Source organism: Onychomys torridus, chromosome 3, assembly GCF_903995425.1.
Source record: "Onychomys torridus chromosome 3, mOncTor1.1, whole genome shotgun sequence".
Classification (NCBI taxonomy): domain Eukaryota; kingdom Metazoa; phylum Chordata; class Mammalia; order Rodentia; family Cricetidae; genus Onychomys; species Onychomys torridus.
Genome location: NC_050445.1, coordinates 40710487 through 40728202, shown reverse-complemented (window position 1 = coordinate 40728202; position 17716 = coordinate 40710487). Strand labels below are relative to the sequence as shown.

The following is a 17716-nucleotide window of genomic DNA, read 5'->3' as shown; positions in this document are numbered from 1 at the left end:
CCCAAGGGGATTTGGGATGTTTGCCCTTGCTCTTGTGCCGAGTCCCGAGCCTCCTATAATCTGCTATTGCACAGAAAAGCTCTTAGAGTGGGGGGTGGGAGCTGGTATAGAGACCTCTGGAAGAGACCTGAGCGGGGGACCTCCTCTTCCCACCCTCCCTGCATCTCCATCTTCCAGAAATGACTCCTGGTCAAGCCATCCAGGCCTGGCAGCACCTCTGTGGCTTTGGAAGTGCTGTTGAGGAAAAGGAGGCTGAGAAACAGGAAAGGCCTTGTTGGAAGGACCCGCCCATATGGGCAAAGGGTCTCCCTATTCTCTAGGCCCTTCAGTTCCTCCATGGTCCAGTGTGCCCAACACCACCACAGTCTGGTTGGGCATTAGGATCTTAGCTTAGAAAACTGCAAAAACCACGGAGGATGCAGGACACTGGCTTTCAAAGAGCTCAACTCTAGGTCCACTCTAGTGAGGCCTGGTACCCTCTTCTTCCTGTAAAGCACCAAAGAAAGGAGAGGGCCCTGGCTGCAAGCCTCCCTGGGGGCCGTCAGCTCCCAGGTTCCTCTGCTTTCTTCACTCTGAGGAGCTCCTCAGCTGGTTCAGGGGAGGGGGACACCCATGACCACTGTAGGAGTCCCGGAAGTCTTCATCCGGACTTCCTCCTCCCCTTTCCTCCTTGCTGGTACCTGTTTCTTGGACCACAGCCTGTCCTCTAGACTGGTGGCAACAGGGAGGCCCTGCCCCTTCGATGACCGTCCAGCGATGCAGAGGGAAGTGTGGGGGGCAATGCTTACGCTGAGTTTAGCAGATTCTAAGACCAAGTGAAGGGAGTGTGGGAAGGGTGGCCATCTAACCCACTGGAGTCTGGGTGCCTTTCTTTCTAAGCAGGCCAAAGGTGGGGAGGGCGCTAACGCCAAGTGACCCAAGGAAGGGCATCAGGAGAGGGATCCTGGGGAAAGTGAGACATCCCCACCTCAGCCATTAAAGGGGACAATGAAAAACCCCTGGATGTGGGAGTTGAAGTTGGGAGCTCCAAGAGGCCAGGAATACTGGAGTTGGCGGGGGTGGGGGTTGAGGGGTGTGTGTGTGTGTGGGGGGGGGTGCGTTCCTAAAGGCTTAGGGCCAACTTGAGCTGGCAAGCCCCAGACCCAGATGAAGGGGTAAAGTCAAAATGGAGTCCGTCAGGACATGAGGGGGAGGAGAAGCGACCGGCCAGGGGAAGAAAGGGAAGTAGCATTTCTTTTTTTAGTAAGACAGCCAGCCAGCCCCGGGATGCAGTGGTGTCTGCACAACTTCCTAGGCCCCAGGTTGTGGAAGAGAGACTGAGTGTGGGTTGGCAAAGGTGAGGACCTAAGGTCTGGAGGGGCCCATGTGACCGCTCTGGCTGAATGGGGGACTTCCAAGTCATACCTCAGAAGGCTCAGAGGAGGCAGCAGTTAGTAAAAACAGAGAGGAATCTCTGACAGCAGTGTCCACAGCACAGGTCATAAAACCACTGGAAAGTTCCAGACTAGAGCAGCTGGGTCCATCTGTCTCAGCTCCGAGTTCTCCGCTGACCCTGAGCAGGGCCACCACTGCGGTGGCCCCCAACACTTGTCCCAGCTGTGCTAACCGACCGGGGTTGAGTCTAATTGTCTCAACCCGTAGACTGGAAGCTCCAGGACAGTGGGTTTTGGACAGAACAGATTTGTTTACCATTCTATCCTGGCCGGTGCAAGGTGCTTGATTTGGCTAGCAACCTGACTTGACATTCTCCATCTGTGACAGGGATAGCACCACCTCACTTTACAGATAGCGAGGGGCCTCCAGCAGGGGAAGTGTGTCTTCTCACTTATGGAGAGGGGCCTCCAGCAGAGGAGGTGTGTCATGTCTCACAGTTACTGGAGGGTAGATCTGGGATTTGATCCCCAGCTGGACTCAGTCTGATGTCCAGCTCATGAGTTCTCAGAAATGTGGTGTGTCTGACAAAGAGGCCAGCCTGGAGACCCTGCAAAGCCCAGGCCGGAGAAAAAGGGGTTCTCCAGGAGGTGCTGGGCAGCAAAGGCAGCTGGCATCTCCCAGGCCCTACCTGCAGTGGGCCAGCCGTGGTGGTGGGAGTCAGTTTGGCTTCTCCTTGTGCTTCTGCTCTCCTTCTGTTCACACTGGGTTTCTTTCAGTTCCCTCTGGTGGCATGGCTTCCTCTAACCCACTCTGTGCCTCTGCTCATACTATGGCTTTGCCCAAAGCAGACAAACGTACCTCTTATCACATGCTCAGAGGAAGTGAGTGAGAGGGTCATGTCACTGGCGGGGAGTCACCAGGGCTCTTGATGAGCTCCTGGGACTGCGGAGGCCAAGTCTCTCTGACTGAGCAAAGGGAACTGAGATTAGTCTCAAGCAGCAGAGCCGGGCTTCACTTCCCCTTCCTTTGTGATGCTGCAAGGCATCTAGAGGAGAAGTCTAGCCTTCCTTCTTGGAAGAGCTACAGTTCTGCTGGTTGAATGAGAACTACCCTTCCTTCCTGCCGACACACGTCTCTGGCTCAGGGCAGTTTTTGGCTAAGGAGCTCCTTGGCGAGAGAAGACAGGATCTGAATGGAGCAGCATCTTTTCAGAGCCCTGTTTATCCTATGGGCTGCTGCCGGTGCTGGAAGCCCAGTAAAATGATCTTCCTTCTGAAGACAAGGGGATGAGACACACAAGATCTATCCAAGGATGTGTATTATGAATGGCGCCTCTGCTGCGCAGAGTCCCTGCTGGTTCTTGGTGACGTTCCAGGGCTCTGCGGATGGGGCCTCAACTGAGAAAAAGAGAGAGTGGATGGGGACGGGGTACAGAAGGCCTGGAAGCTCATGGTCCCCAGGGCTGTTTGTGTGCTGGGAACATTTGACAATAAAAAGGCTTTCCTTGGCCATTACCCCAGATACATTTCTAAACCAACAGAATATTTTTCTCTTAAACGTAACTGACCGGAGAGCTGGGATACACCCACAGCCCAGTGGTAGAGCATTTGCCTAGCATGCACAAAGTTCAGTCCCTACCACAGCAAACTGACCTCCAATGAAAGCGATTCTTATTTTGTGGAGGACAGCATTCAATTCTGTAGCAGCTTTTCAGTCCTTGTACTCTCAGCCCTCCAAGTATTGGGGTGTCCAGGAAATGCCCCCACAGGAAGCCAGCAGTTGGTTGTGAGCCAGGCTCTCATGTAGCTTACGCTGGCCACCAGCTCACTACATAGTCAGGGATGATGGTGGAACTTCTGACACCCTGTTGCGTGTTGGGATTGCTCATGCCTGCCTAAGATGTTCTCTGATTCAGTGAAATAAGTCTGATTTGGTGGTACTGTAATGCTAGCATCCTGGAGGCTGAGAGAAGAGGGGTGTAAGTTCCACAGCAGCTTGGGCTACATAGTAACTCTCTCTTATTAAGATGAAAGGGGATGAGAAGGAATCGGAGGAGGAGGGAAGAGGTGGTATGGTGGTTGGAGAGATGACGCAGCAGGTAAGGTGTACTGGCCACCAAACCTGGCAGCTTGATTTTAATCTCCGGGACCAGCACGGTGGAAGGAGAGAACCAATTCCTGAAAGTTGTCCTCTTACACTGGGGCATGCATGCTTGTGTGCAAACACACATACATACAGGAACATGCGCACACATACATAAATGCAATAAAAAGAAATTTGAAAGAATGAATGGAATTAAAAAAGAAAGAAAGAAAGAAAGAAAAGAAAGAAAGAAAGAAAGAAAACTGAACCATTCACCCCTTTCACCACTTACTTTTTGAGAAAAGGTCTCCAGGCTGGCTTAGGTCTTGGCTGCCCAGTGCTAGGGGAGTGCCACACGACTGGATCCACACGTGGCTTGAATTTAAAAATATGAAACAGAAGGTGGTGTGGCTCAATGGTAGAGTGCCCAGCACACGTGAGATAGTGCTGTATTCGGCAGATACAAATAATACATATTTCCACTTTATCTTCGGGCCACAGTGGGGGGTGGGGGGAGACAGACAGGGAGAAGGAAACGCAAAATAAACCCCTAAGATTCTTTCCACTCATTGAAGCCCAGTCCAGACATTCCTGGAAAGCCAGCAGAGGTGGACGAAGAAGCCAAAATTCTAATTCAGCTAAACAATGCCACTGTGCCTGTTAGCAACTCAAGGCTCTGAAATGTAAGGGGTAGACAGCGTGTCTAGAACGTATATATTTTATTTGCTGTCTGAAAGTGAACAGCGGGGGTGGGGCAGGCTAGCAAGATGGCTCAGCAGGCAAAAGTGATTGCTGCCAAGCTTGACAACCTCACTTTAATCCCTGGGCCCCACATGGTGAATAACTCCACAAGTTGTCCTCTGACTTATGCATGCTCCTGTGCATCCACAGATAAATACACACAATAAAATTAATAAAAAATTTAATTTAACAATTCATTCAGAACATTTCTTCATTAAAAGTATCTTTAGGGCTGGAGAGATGGCTCAGTGGTTAAAAGCACTGGCTGCTCTTGCAGAGGACCTGGGTTCAGTTCCCAGCACCCACCTGTCTGCTCACAACTGGCTGTAACTCCAGTTCAAGAGGTCTAGCTCCCTTTCTGGTCTCTGCAGGCACTGCATATTTATGATGTGCATAATGCAGACAAAACATTCATACACATAAAATAAAAATAAATAAATCATTAAAAAGAATTAAGATGGTAAAAAAAAAATATGTGCTTTTTAGTTAATAAGCTTCTTATGATGCTAAACCTGAATTCTCAGCTACTCAAGGAATCTGAGCCAGGAAAATTGCTTTATTTGGAGACCAGCATAGGCCACGAATCTTTTTCCTAAAAAAAAAAAAAAGAAAGAAAGAAAGAAAGAGAGAGAGAGAGAGAGAGAGAGAGAGAGAGAGAGAAAGGAAGGAAGGAAGGAAGGAAGGAAGGAAGGAAGGAAGGAAGGAAGAAAGGAAGAAAGAAAAAGAAAAATCCGGGTGGCACACGCCTTTAATCCCAGCACTCTGGAGGCAGAGACAGGTGGACCTCTGTGAGTTCGAGGCCAGTCTGGTCTACAGGGTGAGTTTCAGGACAAGCTCCAAAGCTACAGAGAAACCCTGTCTCGAAAAAACAAACAAACAAAATCCAACAAACAAACACAATAACCTTTTAAAATGATGATGGGCAGAGCAGGTAAGTGGCGGATAAGTGGCAGAGCACTTGCCAAGCATGTGAAGGTCCATCATCAGTAACAAATAAACATAAAAATAAAAATTACTATAGATCATGAATGATGCAAGACAGGACTGGTCACCATTAAGCTGACTTTCGGTGGAAACCAGACATTAAAATCACAAACTGGGACCTGTGAAATGGATCGTTGATTGGATAAAGGCACTTGCCCAAACAAAGCAAGACAACCCGAGTTCAATCCCCAGGACTCTGAGAAGTTGTCCCTTGACTTACACCCCACCCCCAAACAAACCAACAAATAACACCAAACACAACACAACCAGAGGCTGACTCAACACGTAGAACCTTCCAGAAAAGCCACCTGGACTCCCAGGTGATGTGATGCTGACCCAAAAGCTGGAGTGGGAGTCAGCGAGTGAAGAACGTTCATACATGAACAGGATGTGTGAAGGCTGAGGCCGGCATCAGCAGCGAGGCGGGTTTATGGAACCGGAAAAAAAAAAAGTTCAAATGGCAAACCCATGGTGAAGGTAGAGGCCAAAGAAGAGGCGGGATTGCAGCAGCCTCTTGGTGAGTCGGAGCCGGCGGGTAGGTTGAAGAGAGACAGTGACCCAGGGTGTGCAGAAAGGGGGCTCTGGGTTCCGCAGCCTGCGGCTTGGTCGCGCGGTGGGAAGCTGAGGGCCGGAGGGCTCTCGGGGCCTCGAAACGCCCTGGAGTGTGGCTCCACTGACGCCTGTGCACAGCGGATCTCCAGCTCCAGGCGGGCGCGGACTGGGTGGGGACCGGCTACCGGGTGTCTGGGGACGGGGTGATGGGTGACTTTGTCTCCGGATTCCCGAAGGAGCCCCGTGCGGGCGGCCGAGCTGTCTAGGGCCTGGCTAGCGCTCCTCGCGGTGGGCGGTGGCCGGGTCGGTGCAGGGGACCCGGGCTGGTTGCGTGGGGCGGGGCGGGGCTCTGCCCGAGGCGGGGGCGGCACGATGCGGAAGTGCGGGGCGGGCTCGGCGACCCGCGGGAGACGCAGCTCGGCGACGGCTCAGACCGGCCGCAGCGCCCGGCCGGGGCTCCTGGCTCCCCGCGGGCGCACCGCAGACAGGTAGGTCCGGGAGCTCCGGGCTGTGCTGGGTCCGGCGCCCGGAGACCGGTGGGAACCGTCCGGAGCCACTGCTTCGCCCCGAGGCGGCCTGCGCCCCGCGGGGACGCCTGCCAGGAGGGACGGCGGGGTCGCGATCCCGCTTCTCCGCGGTGGACGCTCCTCGCAGGCAGCGCCCCACCGACGCCAACGTCTCCAAGGCGCCCCACGCCTTGGCCAGCCCGTAGTGCGGGGCTCCGGCCGCCATCGTCCCACAGGCGCGGGGAAAGCCCGAGAGGCGAGGGGCGAGTGCGCATCACGGCCGCGCCTGGCCAGGGTCAAGGATGTGAAGCGTCCTGGCGCAGGGCCGCAGTCTGGCACCGGGGAGCGAGCCTCAATCTTTTCAAGTAAGAGGTGGGGGTTTCAAGCAGTCACCCCTCCCAAGGATCTTAAACGCCAGGACAGGAATTTGTGGAAACAGGGTTTGGGAGGAGATGGTGTCAAATAGTGGCGCCACCCCTTGACTGGTGGCTCAAAAAGGTGGCTGATTTTCTTAGCAGTCAAGAAGAATGGGGTGTGGGACGCAAATGCTTGGTCTGGTTTCTCGACGGCCTGCCCCTAAACTTAAGAAGGAAACGACTAAGAATCTGAAAGTGGAGACGTGTTAGCAGTGTGGCCATAACGCAGGCGGGGAGATGGCCTGGGTTGGCATCCAACGGCAGCACAGGTGTCTTCTCAGACCCCAGGTGTGTCTCGAACCCCTAGAGGGCCCAGAGCGGGTACTTTCCTAGGGGTGGAAGTTGGAGCTTCCCTGGACTCCTCTGGGCATAGCAGAGCGGGACGTCCCCAACCAGAGGAATGGTCCAGGAACGGATACTAAGCCAGAACCCTGCGGTGACTTCAGGGGCTGACCCAGAGAGCCCCACGTTCTGTCCCGGGCGGAGCCTGCAGGGATGATCGCGAGGGACCCGCCTGGCCTGGACTCCCGTGTGGGACTAAGTGAATAGGACCAGAAAGGACGGGGGCTGGGCTGACGGAGGAGGCTGGAGAAGCCGGGGGGGGGGGGGGGGGACGCTCAGGTGAGGATCCTGTGGACCTAACTGCAGGTGGAACCTTTGTGGCTAAGTGAATACACCTCTCTTGGCCCTGGTGGCCTGGCTTGCTGTGGAGTCTTTTCTCCGTCCCTACTCCTTAAGCTCCTGGTTTAGGACTAGGAAAGAGGGAGGAAACCACCCCTTATAACTAAAAGTGCTGCTTCGGGGCTTTCCCTTGCACTCTGGCCTTCCCCCAACCTGCCCCTGGGAGGAAGCTGAGAGAGGGTTCTTCCTGCCGCACCTGCTGCCCCAGAATCTCCAGCCTGTCTGCACTCGGTAGGGGCAGGGCCCTGGGTGTGTCACTCACCTGGAGAGGGAGGGACTTAGGCTGATTCAGGTAACCCCTTGCAGGTTCCTTGAACTGGGTGTGGGGTTTAGAACCAGGCAGTCCGAGAGACCGGAGGGGTTTGAAGTTCTCCTCTATTACTCCCATTACGGCAGCGTCTCCCCACCAGTCCTTGGGAGCTCTCAGTGATCTGACTGCCCAGGTGGCCTCTCCTGGGACTTCAGGACCCTGGGGTGAGCTGTGGGGACTCCCCATCCCCGCTGGAATTCAAGGGCTGCTTCTCAGGGTGCATCCGTGCCTAGTTATATGTGGGATGCTTCCTCGGGTTTTCAGCAGGCTATACCCATTTTGACACTTCCGTGGAAGATGGTGGGGGCTCCATTGGTTTCTCCTTTACGGGTTGATAGTCACAAATCTCAGTCTGGGTGTGGTGTCCATCTTGCTCCAAACCTCCAGACCCAGAAGAAGGCAGCCATGTTTAGACACTGGAATTGAGAACAGGCAGACCTAGGATCAGACTCAGATCTAAGCCTCCTTCTCTTGGGGAGAAGGGATCTTTTGGGGGGGATGGATGGTGAAGTTGGTCCTGCTCAGGGGAAGGGTCCTGTGGACCTAACTGCAGGTGGAACCTTTGTGGCGAAGTGAATACACCTCTCTTGGCCCTGGTGGCCTGGCTTGCTGTGGAGTCTTTTCTCTGTCCCTACTCCATCCGAGGGGACTGCCCCTTCCTAGCACTGAGGCCAGAGCAACAATTTCAAAACCTTTCTCTGAATTAAACATCAGGCTGGGGCAGAAAGCTGCAGTGACCCCCGGCTCCTTGATCCTTGAAGCATGGAGCAGGAGAGTGAGTCCTTCTGGTCTCCCTATTCATACCAGCCTTGGCCAGCTACAGGCTGGACTGTGTGTGTGTGTTGAGGGGGGGGCAGTCTTCAGGGTAACTTCCTGTCCTGGTGTCCACTTTCCTGTGGTCAGAACGGCCAGCTGCTCCCTCCATTCTAGGGGCAGAGCTTCTTGAGACCCAGGTGAAGGTCAGCAGGCTTAGAGACAGGGAATGATCCAGAGACGGGGCTGCAGAGACTCTCACGAATATTCTCTATGTCCCCTCCCTCGGTCAGCCCACAAGCCAGCCCAGTGAGTCAGATTTCTGAGTTGTGCCATTAGGCCACTTTCATTTCCCCCAGGTCAGGGTGGAGGCTGGTGCAAAAAGAGGAACTAAACCTCTGTCTTCTTCAGCTTGGGGGCAGGGCTGGGTGCCTTTCCACCTACCCTGTCCAAAGCTGGCATCATCACTGTTCATGGGTCACTGACAGTTGAGCTGTGCACTGTTCTCAGGTCGCTCAGGTCTCTGCTGGCCTGGATGTGGCATGTAGCAGCCACAACCCAAAAGATACTGGATGGGGGATTGCAGGGGAAACTGAGGCTCCATTCTGCAAAACCCAAGCAAGCCTGCTCAATTTTATTCCTTCACTTGCTGAATAGTGACTCCTTTCTATGGAGCTGGTGGCACAGTGGCCTCCCTCTTTTCTGCCTCTGCCTCTGGGTTCAAGAGTTCATGACCCCCCCCCACCAAAAAAAAAAGGTTGGGGATTTAGCTCAGTGGTAGAGCGCTTGCCTAGCAAGCGCAAGGCCCTGGGTTCGATCCTCAGCTCAAAAAAAAAAAAAAAGAGTTCATGACCAAGGGCCTGGACAAGGGAAGGAGAGACTTCCCAGGAGTGAGGATGGGTAAGAGGGAGCGCTGGACTGTTGTAGGTCTCAGGTTCTGTCTAGAAGAGAGTGAGCAGGTGAAGGGGAAGCACCAGGGTGCGTGTGCCCTGTGGACCTAACTCCAGTGAGGCAGAGACTGTGGCCTGCCGGGGGCTTGCCCACAGTGGGGAGCTGGTAGGCCTTGGGCTGCACTTCCTGCCACCATGTGTATGACACAGGTCTGTAAGCACTAGAGCAGTATTTCTCAACCTGTGGGGGTCAAATGACCCTTTCACAGGGGTCACATATCAGATATCGTGCATATCAGATATTTACATTACAGTTCCTAACAGTATCAAAATTACAGTTCTGAAGTAGCAAGGAAATGGATTTTATTGTGGGGAGGGGTCAGCACAACATGAGGAACTGTATGAGAGAGTCCCAGCGTTAGGAGGGGTGAGAACCTCTGCTCTAGAGGCTTCCTGAGCACCGAATGATGTGAGAAAAACAGCAGGAACCGAAGCTGGGCCATTGATGGCTTCAGGGTGGTGCCGTCTAAGCTGGGTGCCCAGGGACATTTGAGTGGATTAATGGGTTTCTATAAAGAGGTCAAGGGGGAAGAAAGCATCGTCCCTGAGAGATGGGGGAGGAACACCAGTGCTACACGTGTCTTAGCCAAAAAGTAATGAAAGAGCTCTGTGAGCTGGGTATGAACTCACCCCCCCACCCCATCCCCGGGCTCTGCTTCTGTCTGAAGCTGGCCTCTGGTAGAGCCTGAGGTAGGACTCTAGTTTAGAGGACTTATTGGGAATGGGGAAGGGCAGTTCGGGGGAAGGAGTATGAGTAAGCTGCAGAGGGAAAGGCTGAACAGCATCAGGAGGGATAGGCATGGCGGAAGAGCCAACCCCAGTGCCCGTCGCCCGTTAGCTCACCGCCATGCAAGGGAGCCAGCTTTGACCGTGTGTGACTCCAGAGTGATCGGTGGCCTCACCTGGGACAACTGGGGCGATTCTCCAGTAAAGCAGCAGCTGGGTACTGATCGTACCTAAAAAATGGATGGTCCATTGAAGGAAGGGGCCCACAATATCCGCTAGCACAGAAATCTCCTCCCGTAACAGAGATCATCGGTTGAGTGAGCTTTGTCAAGAAAGCTGAGGGTTGGAAAGCAGGCTTGACGTCAGATACCCAAATAGACTGGAGAGACATCCCCATGACTCCTCCACCCAGGGCATGGAGCATCTTGCTGTGAATCTGCTGAACTCCACTTTGCTTTCTCCTGCAGAGCCGTTTGTCATGAACCAGCCAGCCCCGGGGGTTCCCCCACCACCACGCCGTGTGAGGCTGAAGCCCTGGTTGGTGGCCCAGGTGAACAGCTGCCAGTACCCAGGGCTTCAGTGGGTCAATGGGGAAAGGAAGCTCTTCTATATCCCCTGGCGCCATGCCACAAGGCATGGTCCCAGCCAGGATGGAGACAACACCATCTTCAAGGTAAGCCTTGTATAAGGTGCTGTCTAGACCTCAGGGGCAGCCCCTCCCCAGTAAAGAGATTCACAATCATCCCCTGGAGGTCGTCCATTCTGCCAGCTACAGTGCTCAGGGGACCCAACACCTAGGCCCAGGATCACCTCTTCTAACATGTAACCGAGAGCAGGGTGGACATGGAAGGTCTCAACTCCTTGTAATGCTCCTTGCTCTTGACTCAGTTACACACGAGGACACGTTTAGTACACACATAAATGAAGCCACCAACTCAGCTTTTAAACACCAAGTCTTTTAGTTTTAGCCCCACTGTATAATGCCCAGCTGGCCAGACTCTCTGTTGTGGTCAAGGCTGGCCTTGAACTTGTCATCTTCCTGCCTCAGCCTCAAAAGGACTGAGATTAAAAGCATGTACCACCATGTCCAACAATCTCTAATCCTAATGCTGAACAAGCCCTACTACAATAGTTTTATAACAGAATATATAATTGTAATGTCTTAATGTTTCTGTATATGATAGGCAAAATTGGAATCTAGTCATATTTTAAGAATTTTTAATGTGGTTTTTGTTTTTTTGAGATAAAGTCTCCCTGTGTAGTCTTGGTTAGCCTGGAACTCACTGTGTAGATCAGGCTGGCCTTACACTTGTGGCAATCCTCCTACCTCTGCCTCCAGAATGTAGGGATTACAAGTATGTACCACCATGCCTAGCTGACTTTTCAAAGAAATCTTTATGCTAGAGATCAGCCAGCCTTGCTCATGCTATGCACACTTTCTGCCACTAGGGGCAGCCCCACCCTGTGTTTTATTTATTTATTATTTTGTATTTCTTGAAATATTCTTACATAGCCCAGGCTGGCCTCAAACTCGATGTACAGCTGATTCTGGCCTTAAACCTCCTATCCTCACCTCTGAAGTGCTTGGATGACAGATGTGTGCCAAGACGTTCAACCCACACATATACTTTATTTTTTTCTTATTTATTTACTTATTTGAGAGGAGTGTGCAAGTACCACAGCATGCGTGTGGAGGTTAGAGGGCCACTTGCAAGAGTTGGTTCTCTCCTTCCACAGTGTGAATTCCAGGGATCAGATTCAGCTCGTCAGGCATTACGAACATTGTGGCAAGTGTTTTCTTTTATGTGTAGGCCATTTCGCTGGCCGATATGTATTGATTGATAACCTACACCGTTTTACCCAACATCAGGATTAGTTTTCCTTTCCAACATACGCCTGCATCACTGCATCCTGACCACCGAGTAGCCACCAGAAGGATTCGGTATAACTCACCTAGTCTCAGTTTTTGGACACTTCAGACTGTGCTTCTCTGTGAGGAAAACACAATTCCTCCTAAATTCTACCCTTTGTTTTAATGGTGGGCTTTGGTCTGGAGTCTGGAGTTTAAAATTGTTAGACCAAAGAGGTTTTAATTCTAAAAAAACTTTGAAATCATATTTTTTAGCCTTTATACTTGATTCTTACCACAATTTGTGTGGATATTTCTCTCCCCTCCCCCATTGTGTGGATATTTCTATATTCTATATAATTCTATCAGAATTAAGTTGCTAGTTTATTTTATTTATTTATTTATTTACTTACTTATTTATTTATTTATTTATTTAGGTTTTTCGAGACAGGGTTTCTCTGTGTAGCTTTGCGCCTTTCCTGGAACTCACTTGGTAGCCCAGGCTGACCTCGAACTCACAAAAATCCGCCTGGCTCTGCCTCCCGAGTGCTGGGATTAAAGGCGTGCGCCACCACCGCCCGGCTTAAGTTGCTAGTTTAAAGAGAAGAAACACTTATAATCCTGATGTCACCAGATTGCCATGCAAAATAGTACGATCAGTTGGTGGTTGAGGGTCAGTGGTAAAGAGAATGTCCTTAGCAAGTGTGAGGCTCTGTGTTCTATCCTCAGCACAGCGATGATGATGGTGATGCAGGCCTGTAATACCAGCATTTGGGAGATGGAGACAAGTGGATCAAGAGTTCAAGGTCATCCTCAGCTATTTAGCAAGTTTACAACTAGCCTGGGCTACATGGGGCTGTCTCAAAAGAACAAAACCAACAAGAATAACAACACCAGTTGTTGAAGCATACCCACATGTAGGCACAGTTGGGAGTACTTTAAAGGCTGTGACTCCTTGAGTCTTCCCAGGTACTGTCAAGGAGGGTCCAAAACAGAGGCAGCTTGATTAGGCCTGCCTGGCTTCAAACCCAGCCTGGCTCCAAGTCACAAGCTCTTATCTACTATGTTTTCTTGTGTTCCTTTGAGATTGTACCTATCGGCCTGCCTAGCAGCAGTGAGTGGCACATAGAATTCACTGAGCCTGTTTGAACTCTTGAGGGCTGGACAAGGCTTGGTCGTATCCAGCTAACACAGACGAAGCCTTAGCAAGGCTTAGCCTGGGGGCCCAAATTCTCAGCAGTGACTCCTGTAGGAAAAGACTTTCTGGGGCCTCCATGACAGGTACTGTCCTCTGTATCCCTCCTTTCCTTCCATAGGCCTGGGCTCAAGAGACAGGGAAGTACACCGAGGGGGTGGACGAGGCTGACCCAGCCAAGTGGAAGGCCAACCTGCGCTGCGCACTTAACAAAAGCCGTGACTTCCGTCTGTTCTATGACGGCCCTCGAGACATGCCACCTCAGCCCTACAAGATCTACGAGGTCTGCTCCAACGGCCCTGCCCCCACAGGTATGATGCTTGGCTCTGTGCGACCAACTGGGACGCTGTGACCTCTGGGTGCGAGAAAGTCCAAGGACCTTCCAGCCAAGTGCTCCAGGGAGTGCTGTGGGTACTGTACAAGGTCACAATCCCAGGGTTCCTACGAGGATCTGGGAGTGGGTCAAGGGCTCCGGTTGCTGCTCCTTACCACTGCCCTCGTTCTGGGCTCCTGGCTTCGGGGGAGGGCTCTCTAATGCTTCTTAATGCTCGGTCCTTTGACTCAACTGTACTTGGGCAGCTTTGTGAATCGTGGAACCCCAGGAGATTGGGGCCATTTCTCTGGCTGTTCAGATGGAGCCACAGCCTGGCCCAGCCCCCGTTTTGCCACTGACCCCCCACCCCGTCTTGCTGTCTCCCTCAACATGCAGAGTCCCAGCCCGCTGATGATTACATGCCTGGAGAAGAGGAGGAGGAGGAAGAGGAAGAGGTATGCGGGGCTGAGTGGTGGGAAGAGGGGTGTATTTACTAAGCTCCTGCACTAAGCTGATGGGGCTGGCCCTGATGGGGTCTCTGCTGCCCTGACCCACTTGAGGGTTGAGCAGCCCCTCCCTCTAGAGCTCATGTCCCTCTGCAGCTCTTCTTCGGGTTGCCCTTTGATGATTCTGAAGATGGAGTGCCCATCGTGTCCCCCCTAGGGTTTTCTTGTTACACAGTGTGTCAGGTCTACCTGACTTCCACAACAGTCAGGCTTGGTACTGCTGCCTGCAGAATGCACATTTGGAAATGGGGACCCTGACAGCTTTAATGACCTGCTGAAGATGGCAGATGTGGGACCAGCAGTGGGGTCTGGCCTCCACTGGACTGAAGCTGTGTCTGTTGAATGTTGTGTTCTCGGCATCCTACCAATGTACTAACCTGACCTGCCTTCCCTCGTCCATTGCCTATGTTTCCCCTTCAGCTCCAGAGAATGTTGCCAAGCCTGAGCATCACAGGTGGGCTGGGAGGTGGTGTGGTTGGGGGTGGAGTAGGGGGGGTCTAGTATAAAAAGCTACAGGTATCCTAGGTACTTGGGAGGGTGTTGAGGGAGGATGGGGGGGCAAGTCTGGGGGTCAGGCCTGGAAGAGTTCTTCAAGGTGGCATTAACATGTTCCCCATATCCTCTGCAGATCCTGTGCTCCCTGGGCCTCCCGTAGCACCCTACCCCTTACCCAAAGAAGGCGTCAAGTGGCCACCTGCTCTCCAGCCATCTGTAGGGCTGTGTCCCCCTGCCCCAGATCCAAATCTCCTGGCCCCTCCCTCTGGAACCCCTGCTGGCTTCAGGCAGCTTCTCCCTGAGGACCTGGAGCCTGGACCACTGGCTCCCAGCCAGCCCCCTTCAGAACAACTCTTGCCTGACCTGCTCATCAGCCCCCACATGCTGCCTTGTAAGAACTCTGGTGGGCTGGGCAGGTTGGCAGGGCAGAGTGGTAGTGGGGATGAGGCAGGGTTGATAAGGAAGGATAACAAAGAATATAAGCTTTTAGACCAGTCTTCCTGGGCCAGGGATAAACTGGGGAGGCTGGGGAGGTTGGGCCCACACCTGACTGCCCAAAGAGCCATGGGGCTTCCAGCCTGGGCAACCGGATGCTCTGCTCCACAGTGACTGACCTGGAGATCAAGTTCCAGTACCGTGGTCGTCCGCCTCGTGCCCTCACCATCAGCAACCCACAAGGCTGTAGGCTCTTCTATAGCCAGCTAGAGGCTACCCAGGAACAAGTGGAACTCTTTGGCCCCGTGAGTCTGGAGCAAGTGCGCTTCCCTAGCCCAGAGGAGATCCCCAGCGACAAGCAGCGTTTCTACACAAACCAGCTGTTAGATGTCCTGGACCGTGGGCTCATCCTCCAGCTGCAGGGCCAGGACCTGTATGCCATCCGTCTGTGCCAGTGTAAGGTGTTCTGGAGTGGGCCCTGCGCCTTAGCCCATGGCTCACGCCCCAACCCCATCCAGCGAGAAGTCAAGACAAAGCTCTTTAGCCTAGAGCAGTTTCTCAATGGTGAGGTCCATCCCACGCTCCTTCTGGCTGCCCCTCACCCAGGGTTCTAACCTCTAACTAGAGGCCTTAATCTTGATGCAGAACTCATCCTGTTCCAGAAGGGTCAGACCAACACCCCGCCACCTTTTGAGATCTTCCTCTGCTTTGGAGAAGAGTGGCCTGATCTCAAGCCCCGAGAGAAGAAGCTCGTTACCGTACAGGTGTGCCCAGCCAACTCCTCTGTAGCTTCAATGTTAGGAGACAAGGGGCTGGACCTTGGGCCCAGGGTAGAGGTAGGGCCCTCCGGGCCATGAGGACTTGGTTGCTAGGGCTGGAGGGGACAGTCCACCATCCGCCTCTGAATGTCTTCCTGCCCAGCTTGATTGAACAGCCCTGCCACAATTCTCCATGCCCTCTTCCCTTTGCTCCCCAGGTGGTACCTGTTGCAGCCCGGTTGCTGCTGGAGATGTTCTCAGGGGAGCTTTCCTGGTCAGCAGACAGCATCAGGCTGCAGATCTCAAACCCAGATCTCAAAGACCACATGGTGGAGCAGTTCAAAGAGCTCCATCACATCTGGCAATCCCAGCAGCGCTTGCAACCCATGGTCCAGGCCCCTCCTGTGGCAGGCCTTGGTGCTGGCCAAGGGCCCTGGCCCATGCACCCAGTTGGCATGCACTAACAAGGCTGCAGAGAGTGGCTGTCCTGGGCTTCCTGGAGCAACTGTGGAGATGGACATGGCAATGGAGTGGCCCCAGCAGGCCTGGCTGGCTGCAGAGTTCTACCTCTGAGTCTTTTGAAAGGAGAGCAGGGCCAAAAAGGACGTACGAGAGGCCTCAGGCCACATTCTCCCTAAAATTCCATTTGAGCACCATCTTCCAGTGATTTGGTGATTTCTCTGTTTGGCTCTGAAGAAATATGGCCAGCAGCCCCAGTGGGAGGGAGGGAACATCACTAGCCTGGAACCTAGATACACAGATCCAGTTACCCCAGGGTAGCCGACTCTTATGGTTGCCCCAATTTCTCTAGCAAAAAGGGCCACGGAGTGTTAGTGGGGCTTCTACAGAGAATGGGCCTGATTTGGGGGTCCCCTAGTTTGAGCCTTTCTCATCTTTCTTCCGACAAGGACGTCACTAGACACTTGTGCTGCCAGCTGCCCTCCTTCAGAGTCCAAGAAGCTGGGCTAGAAAGTAGATTTTAATATATTTTGGATTAATAAATGTTAAAAGCAGAGTTGCCCATTTCGTGACATTTCCAGGACCAACAGCTCCTCTGTTCTACCAGACTGTTCAGTTGTCGACTGGCCTTGCCTCAGTACCTGCTCTCCGGCGAGGTGCCTGGCACAAGGGTTGGGGAGACCCCGCCTTTCTGTCAGGCAGTCAGTTGGGCCTTCACAGACACTTCCTCTTGTTCGAGGAAGCAGACTGAGGCAGATGTGGACTTTTGAATGTGTGTTGTCCAAAGACTGCCCAAACCTTCCCAGAAGGGAGTTAAAAAAAAAAAAAAAAGAATTTGGATTCTAGTCACACTTCAGACCGTCAAAATCTGGGATCCTTTTTTCTTTTTGAGCCCAGGCCTTCAACTTGTGGTATTAGCCACAGCTGTCTTTGAAGCCCTCATTCTCTACCCTTGCCCCTGTCTCCTAAGTGCTGGGGTAATCTATGAGCCTAATGGCTGGGGATGTAGCTCAGTGGTACAGTGTTTGCACAAGGCCATGTTTGATTCCCTGTAACATACACTCAAAATGAAAAAGGCTTAGCTGGGTGTGGTGTTCATGCCTTAATCCCAGCACTGAGGAGGCTAAGAGAGGAAACTCACTAGTTCAAAGCCAGTCTGGGACAGCCTGCCTAAGAGTGCAACATGTTTAAAAAATAAGTCTTGTCTCCATGCATGTGCTAACATTAGGGTGTCACATGAAGATGGGTGGTTCATCACTGGAATCTGGCTCATACGAATAATTTTCTAGTCCAAATAATGTTTTCTCTTTTCATTGCTACTTCCACCCAGGCTCCCTACTGTTATTTTGAAGAAATGTTACTAGAAATAACATTTCATGTGTAAATATCCAGCGCATATTCTAAAACATTTTTTGGTAGGGGCACTAAGAATGTAATCTACCACTGAGCTGAATCCCCAGCTATTAAAGAAATTTTTTTTCTTTTTAAAATCAAATACCCAGTTTATGGTGGTAGAGAGATGGCCGTCAGTAGAGCGTTTAGAAGATACAACTTTGGATCCCCAACAACCATGTTACCAAAACCAAACCAAACCAAAAGTCAGGCACTAATGTATATGTTGTCATCGGGAG

At 52.4% G+C, this 17716-nt stretch overlaps 1 protein-coding gene across 3 annotated transcripts; it reads left to right on the top strand.

The window, feature by feature from the left end:
- Positions 1–5628: 5628 nt before the first annotated feature.
- Irf5 (interferon regulatory factor 5) lies at positions 5629–16636 on the top strand. 3 transcript variants are annotated; one of them, XM_036180217.1, is made up of 9 exons: positions 5629–5698; positions 10543–10748; positions 13241–13430; positions 13829–13887; positions 14359–14392; positions 14567–14824; positions 15040–15432; positions 15514–15632; positions 15845–16636. In XM_036180217.1, exons 1-9 carry the CDS (start codon positions 5650–5652, stop codon positions 16088–16090), a joined length of 1554 nt encoding a protein of 517 aa, XP_036036110.1. In that variant the 5' UTR covers positions 5629–5649; the 3' UTR covers positions 16091–16636. The 3 variants fall into 3 exon arrangements, with proteins under 3 accessions (XP_036036110.1, XP_036036111.1, XP_036036112.1); XM_036180218.1 differs by lacking the exon at positions 5629–5698 and adding an exon at positions 6078–6221; XM_036180219.1 differs by lacking the exon at positions 5629–5698 and adding an exon at positions 6134–6604.
- Positions 16637–17716: the final 1080 nt, after the last annotated feature.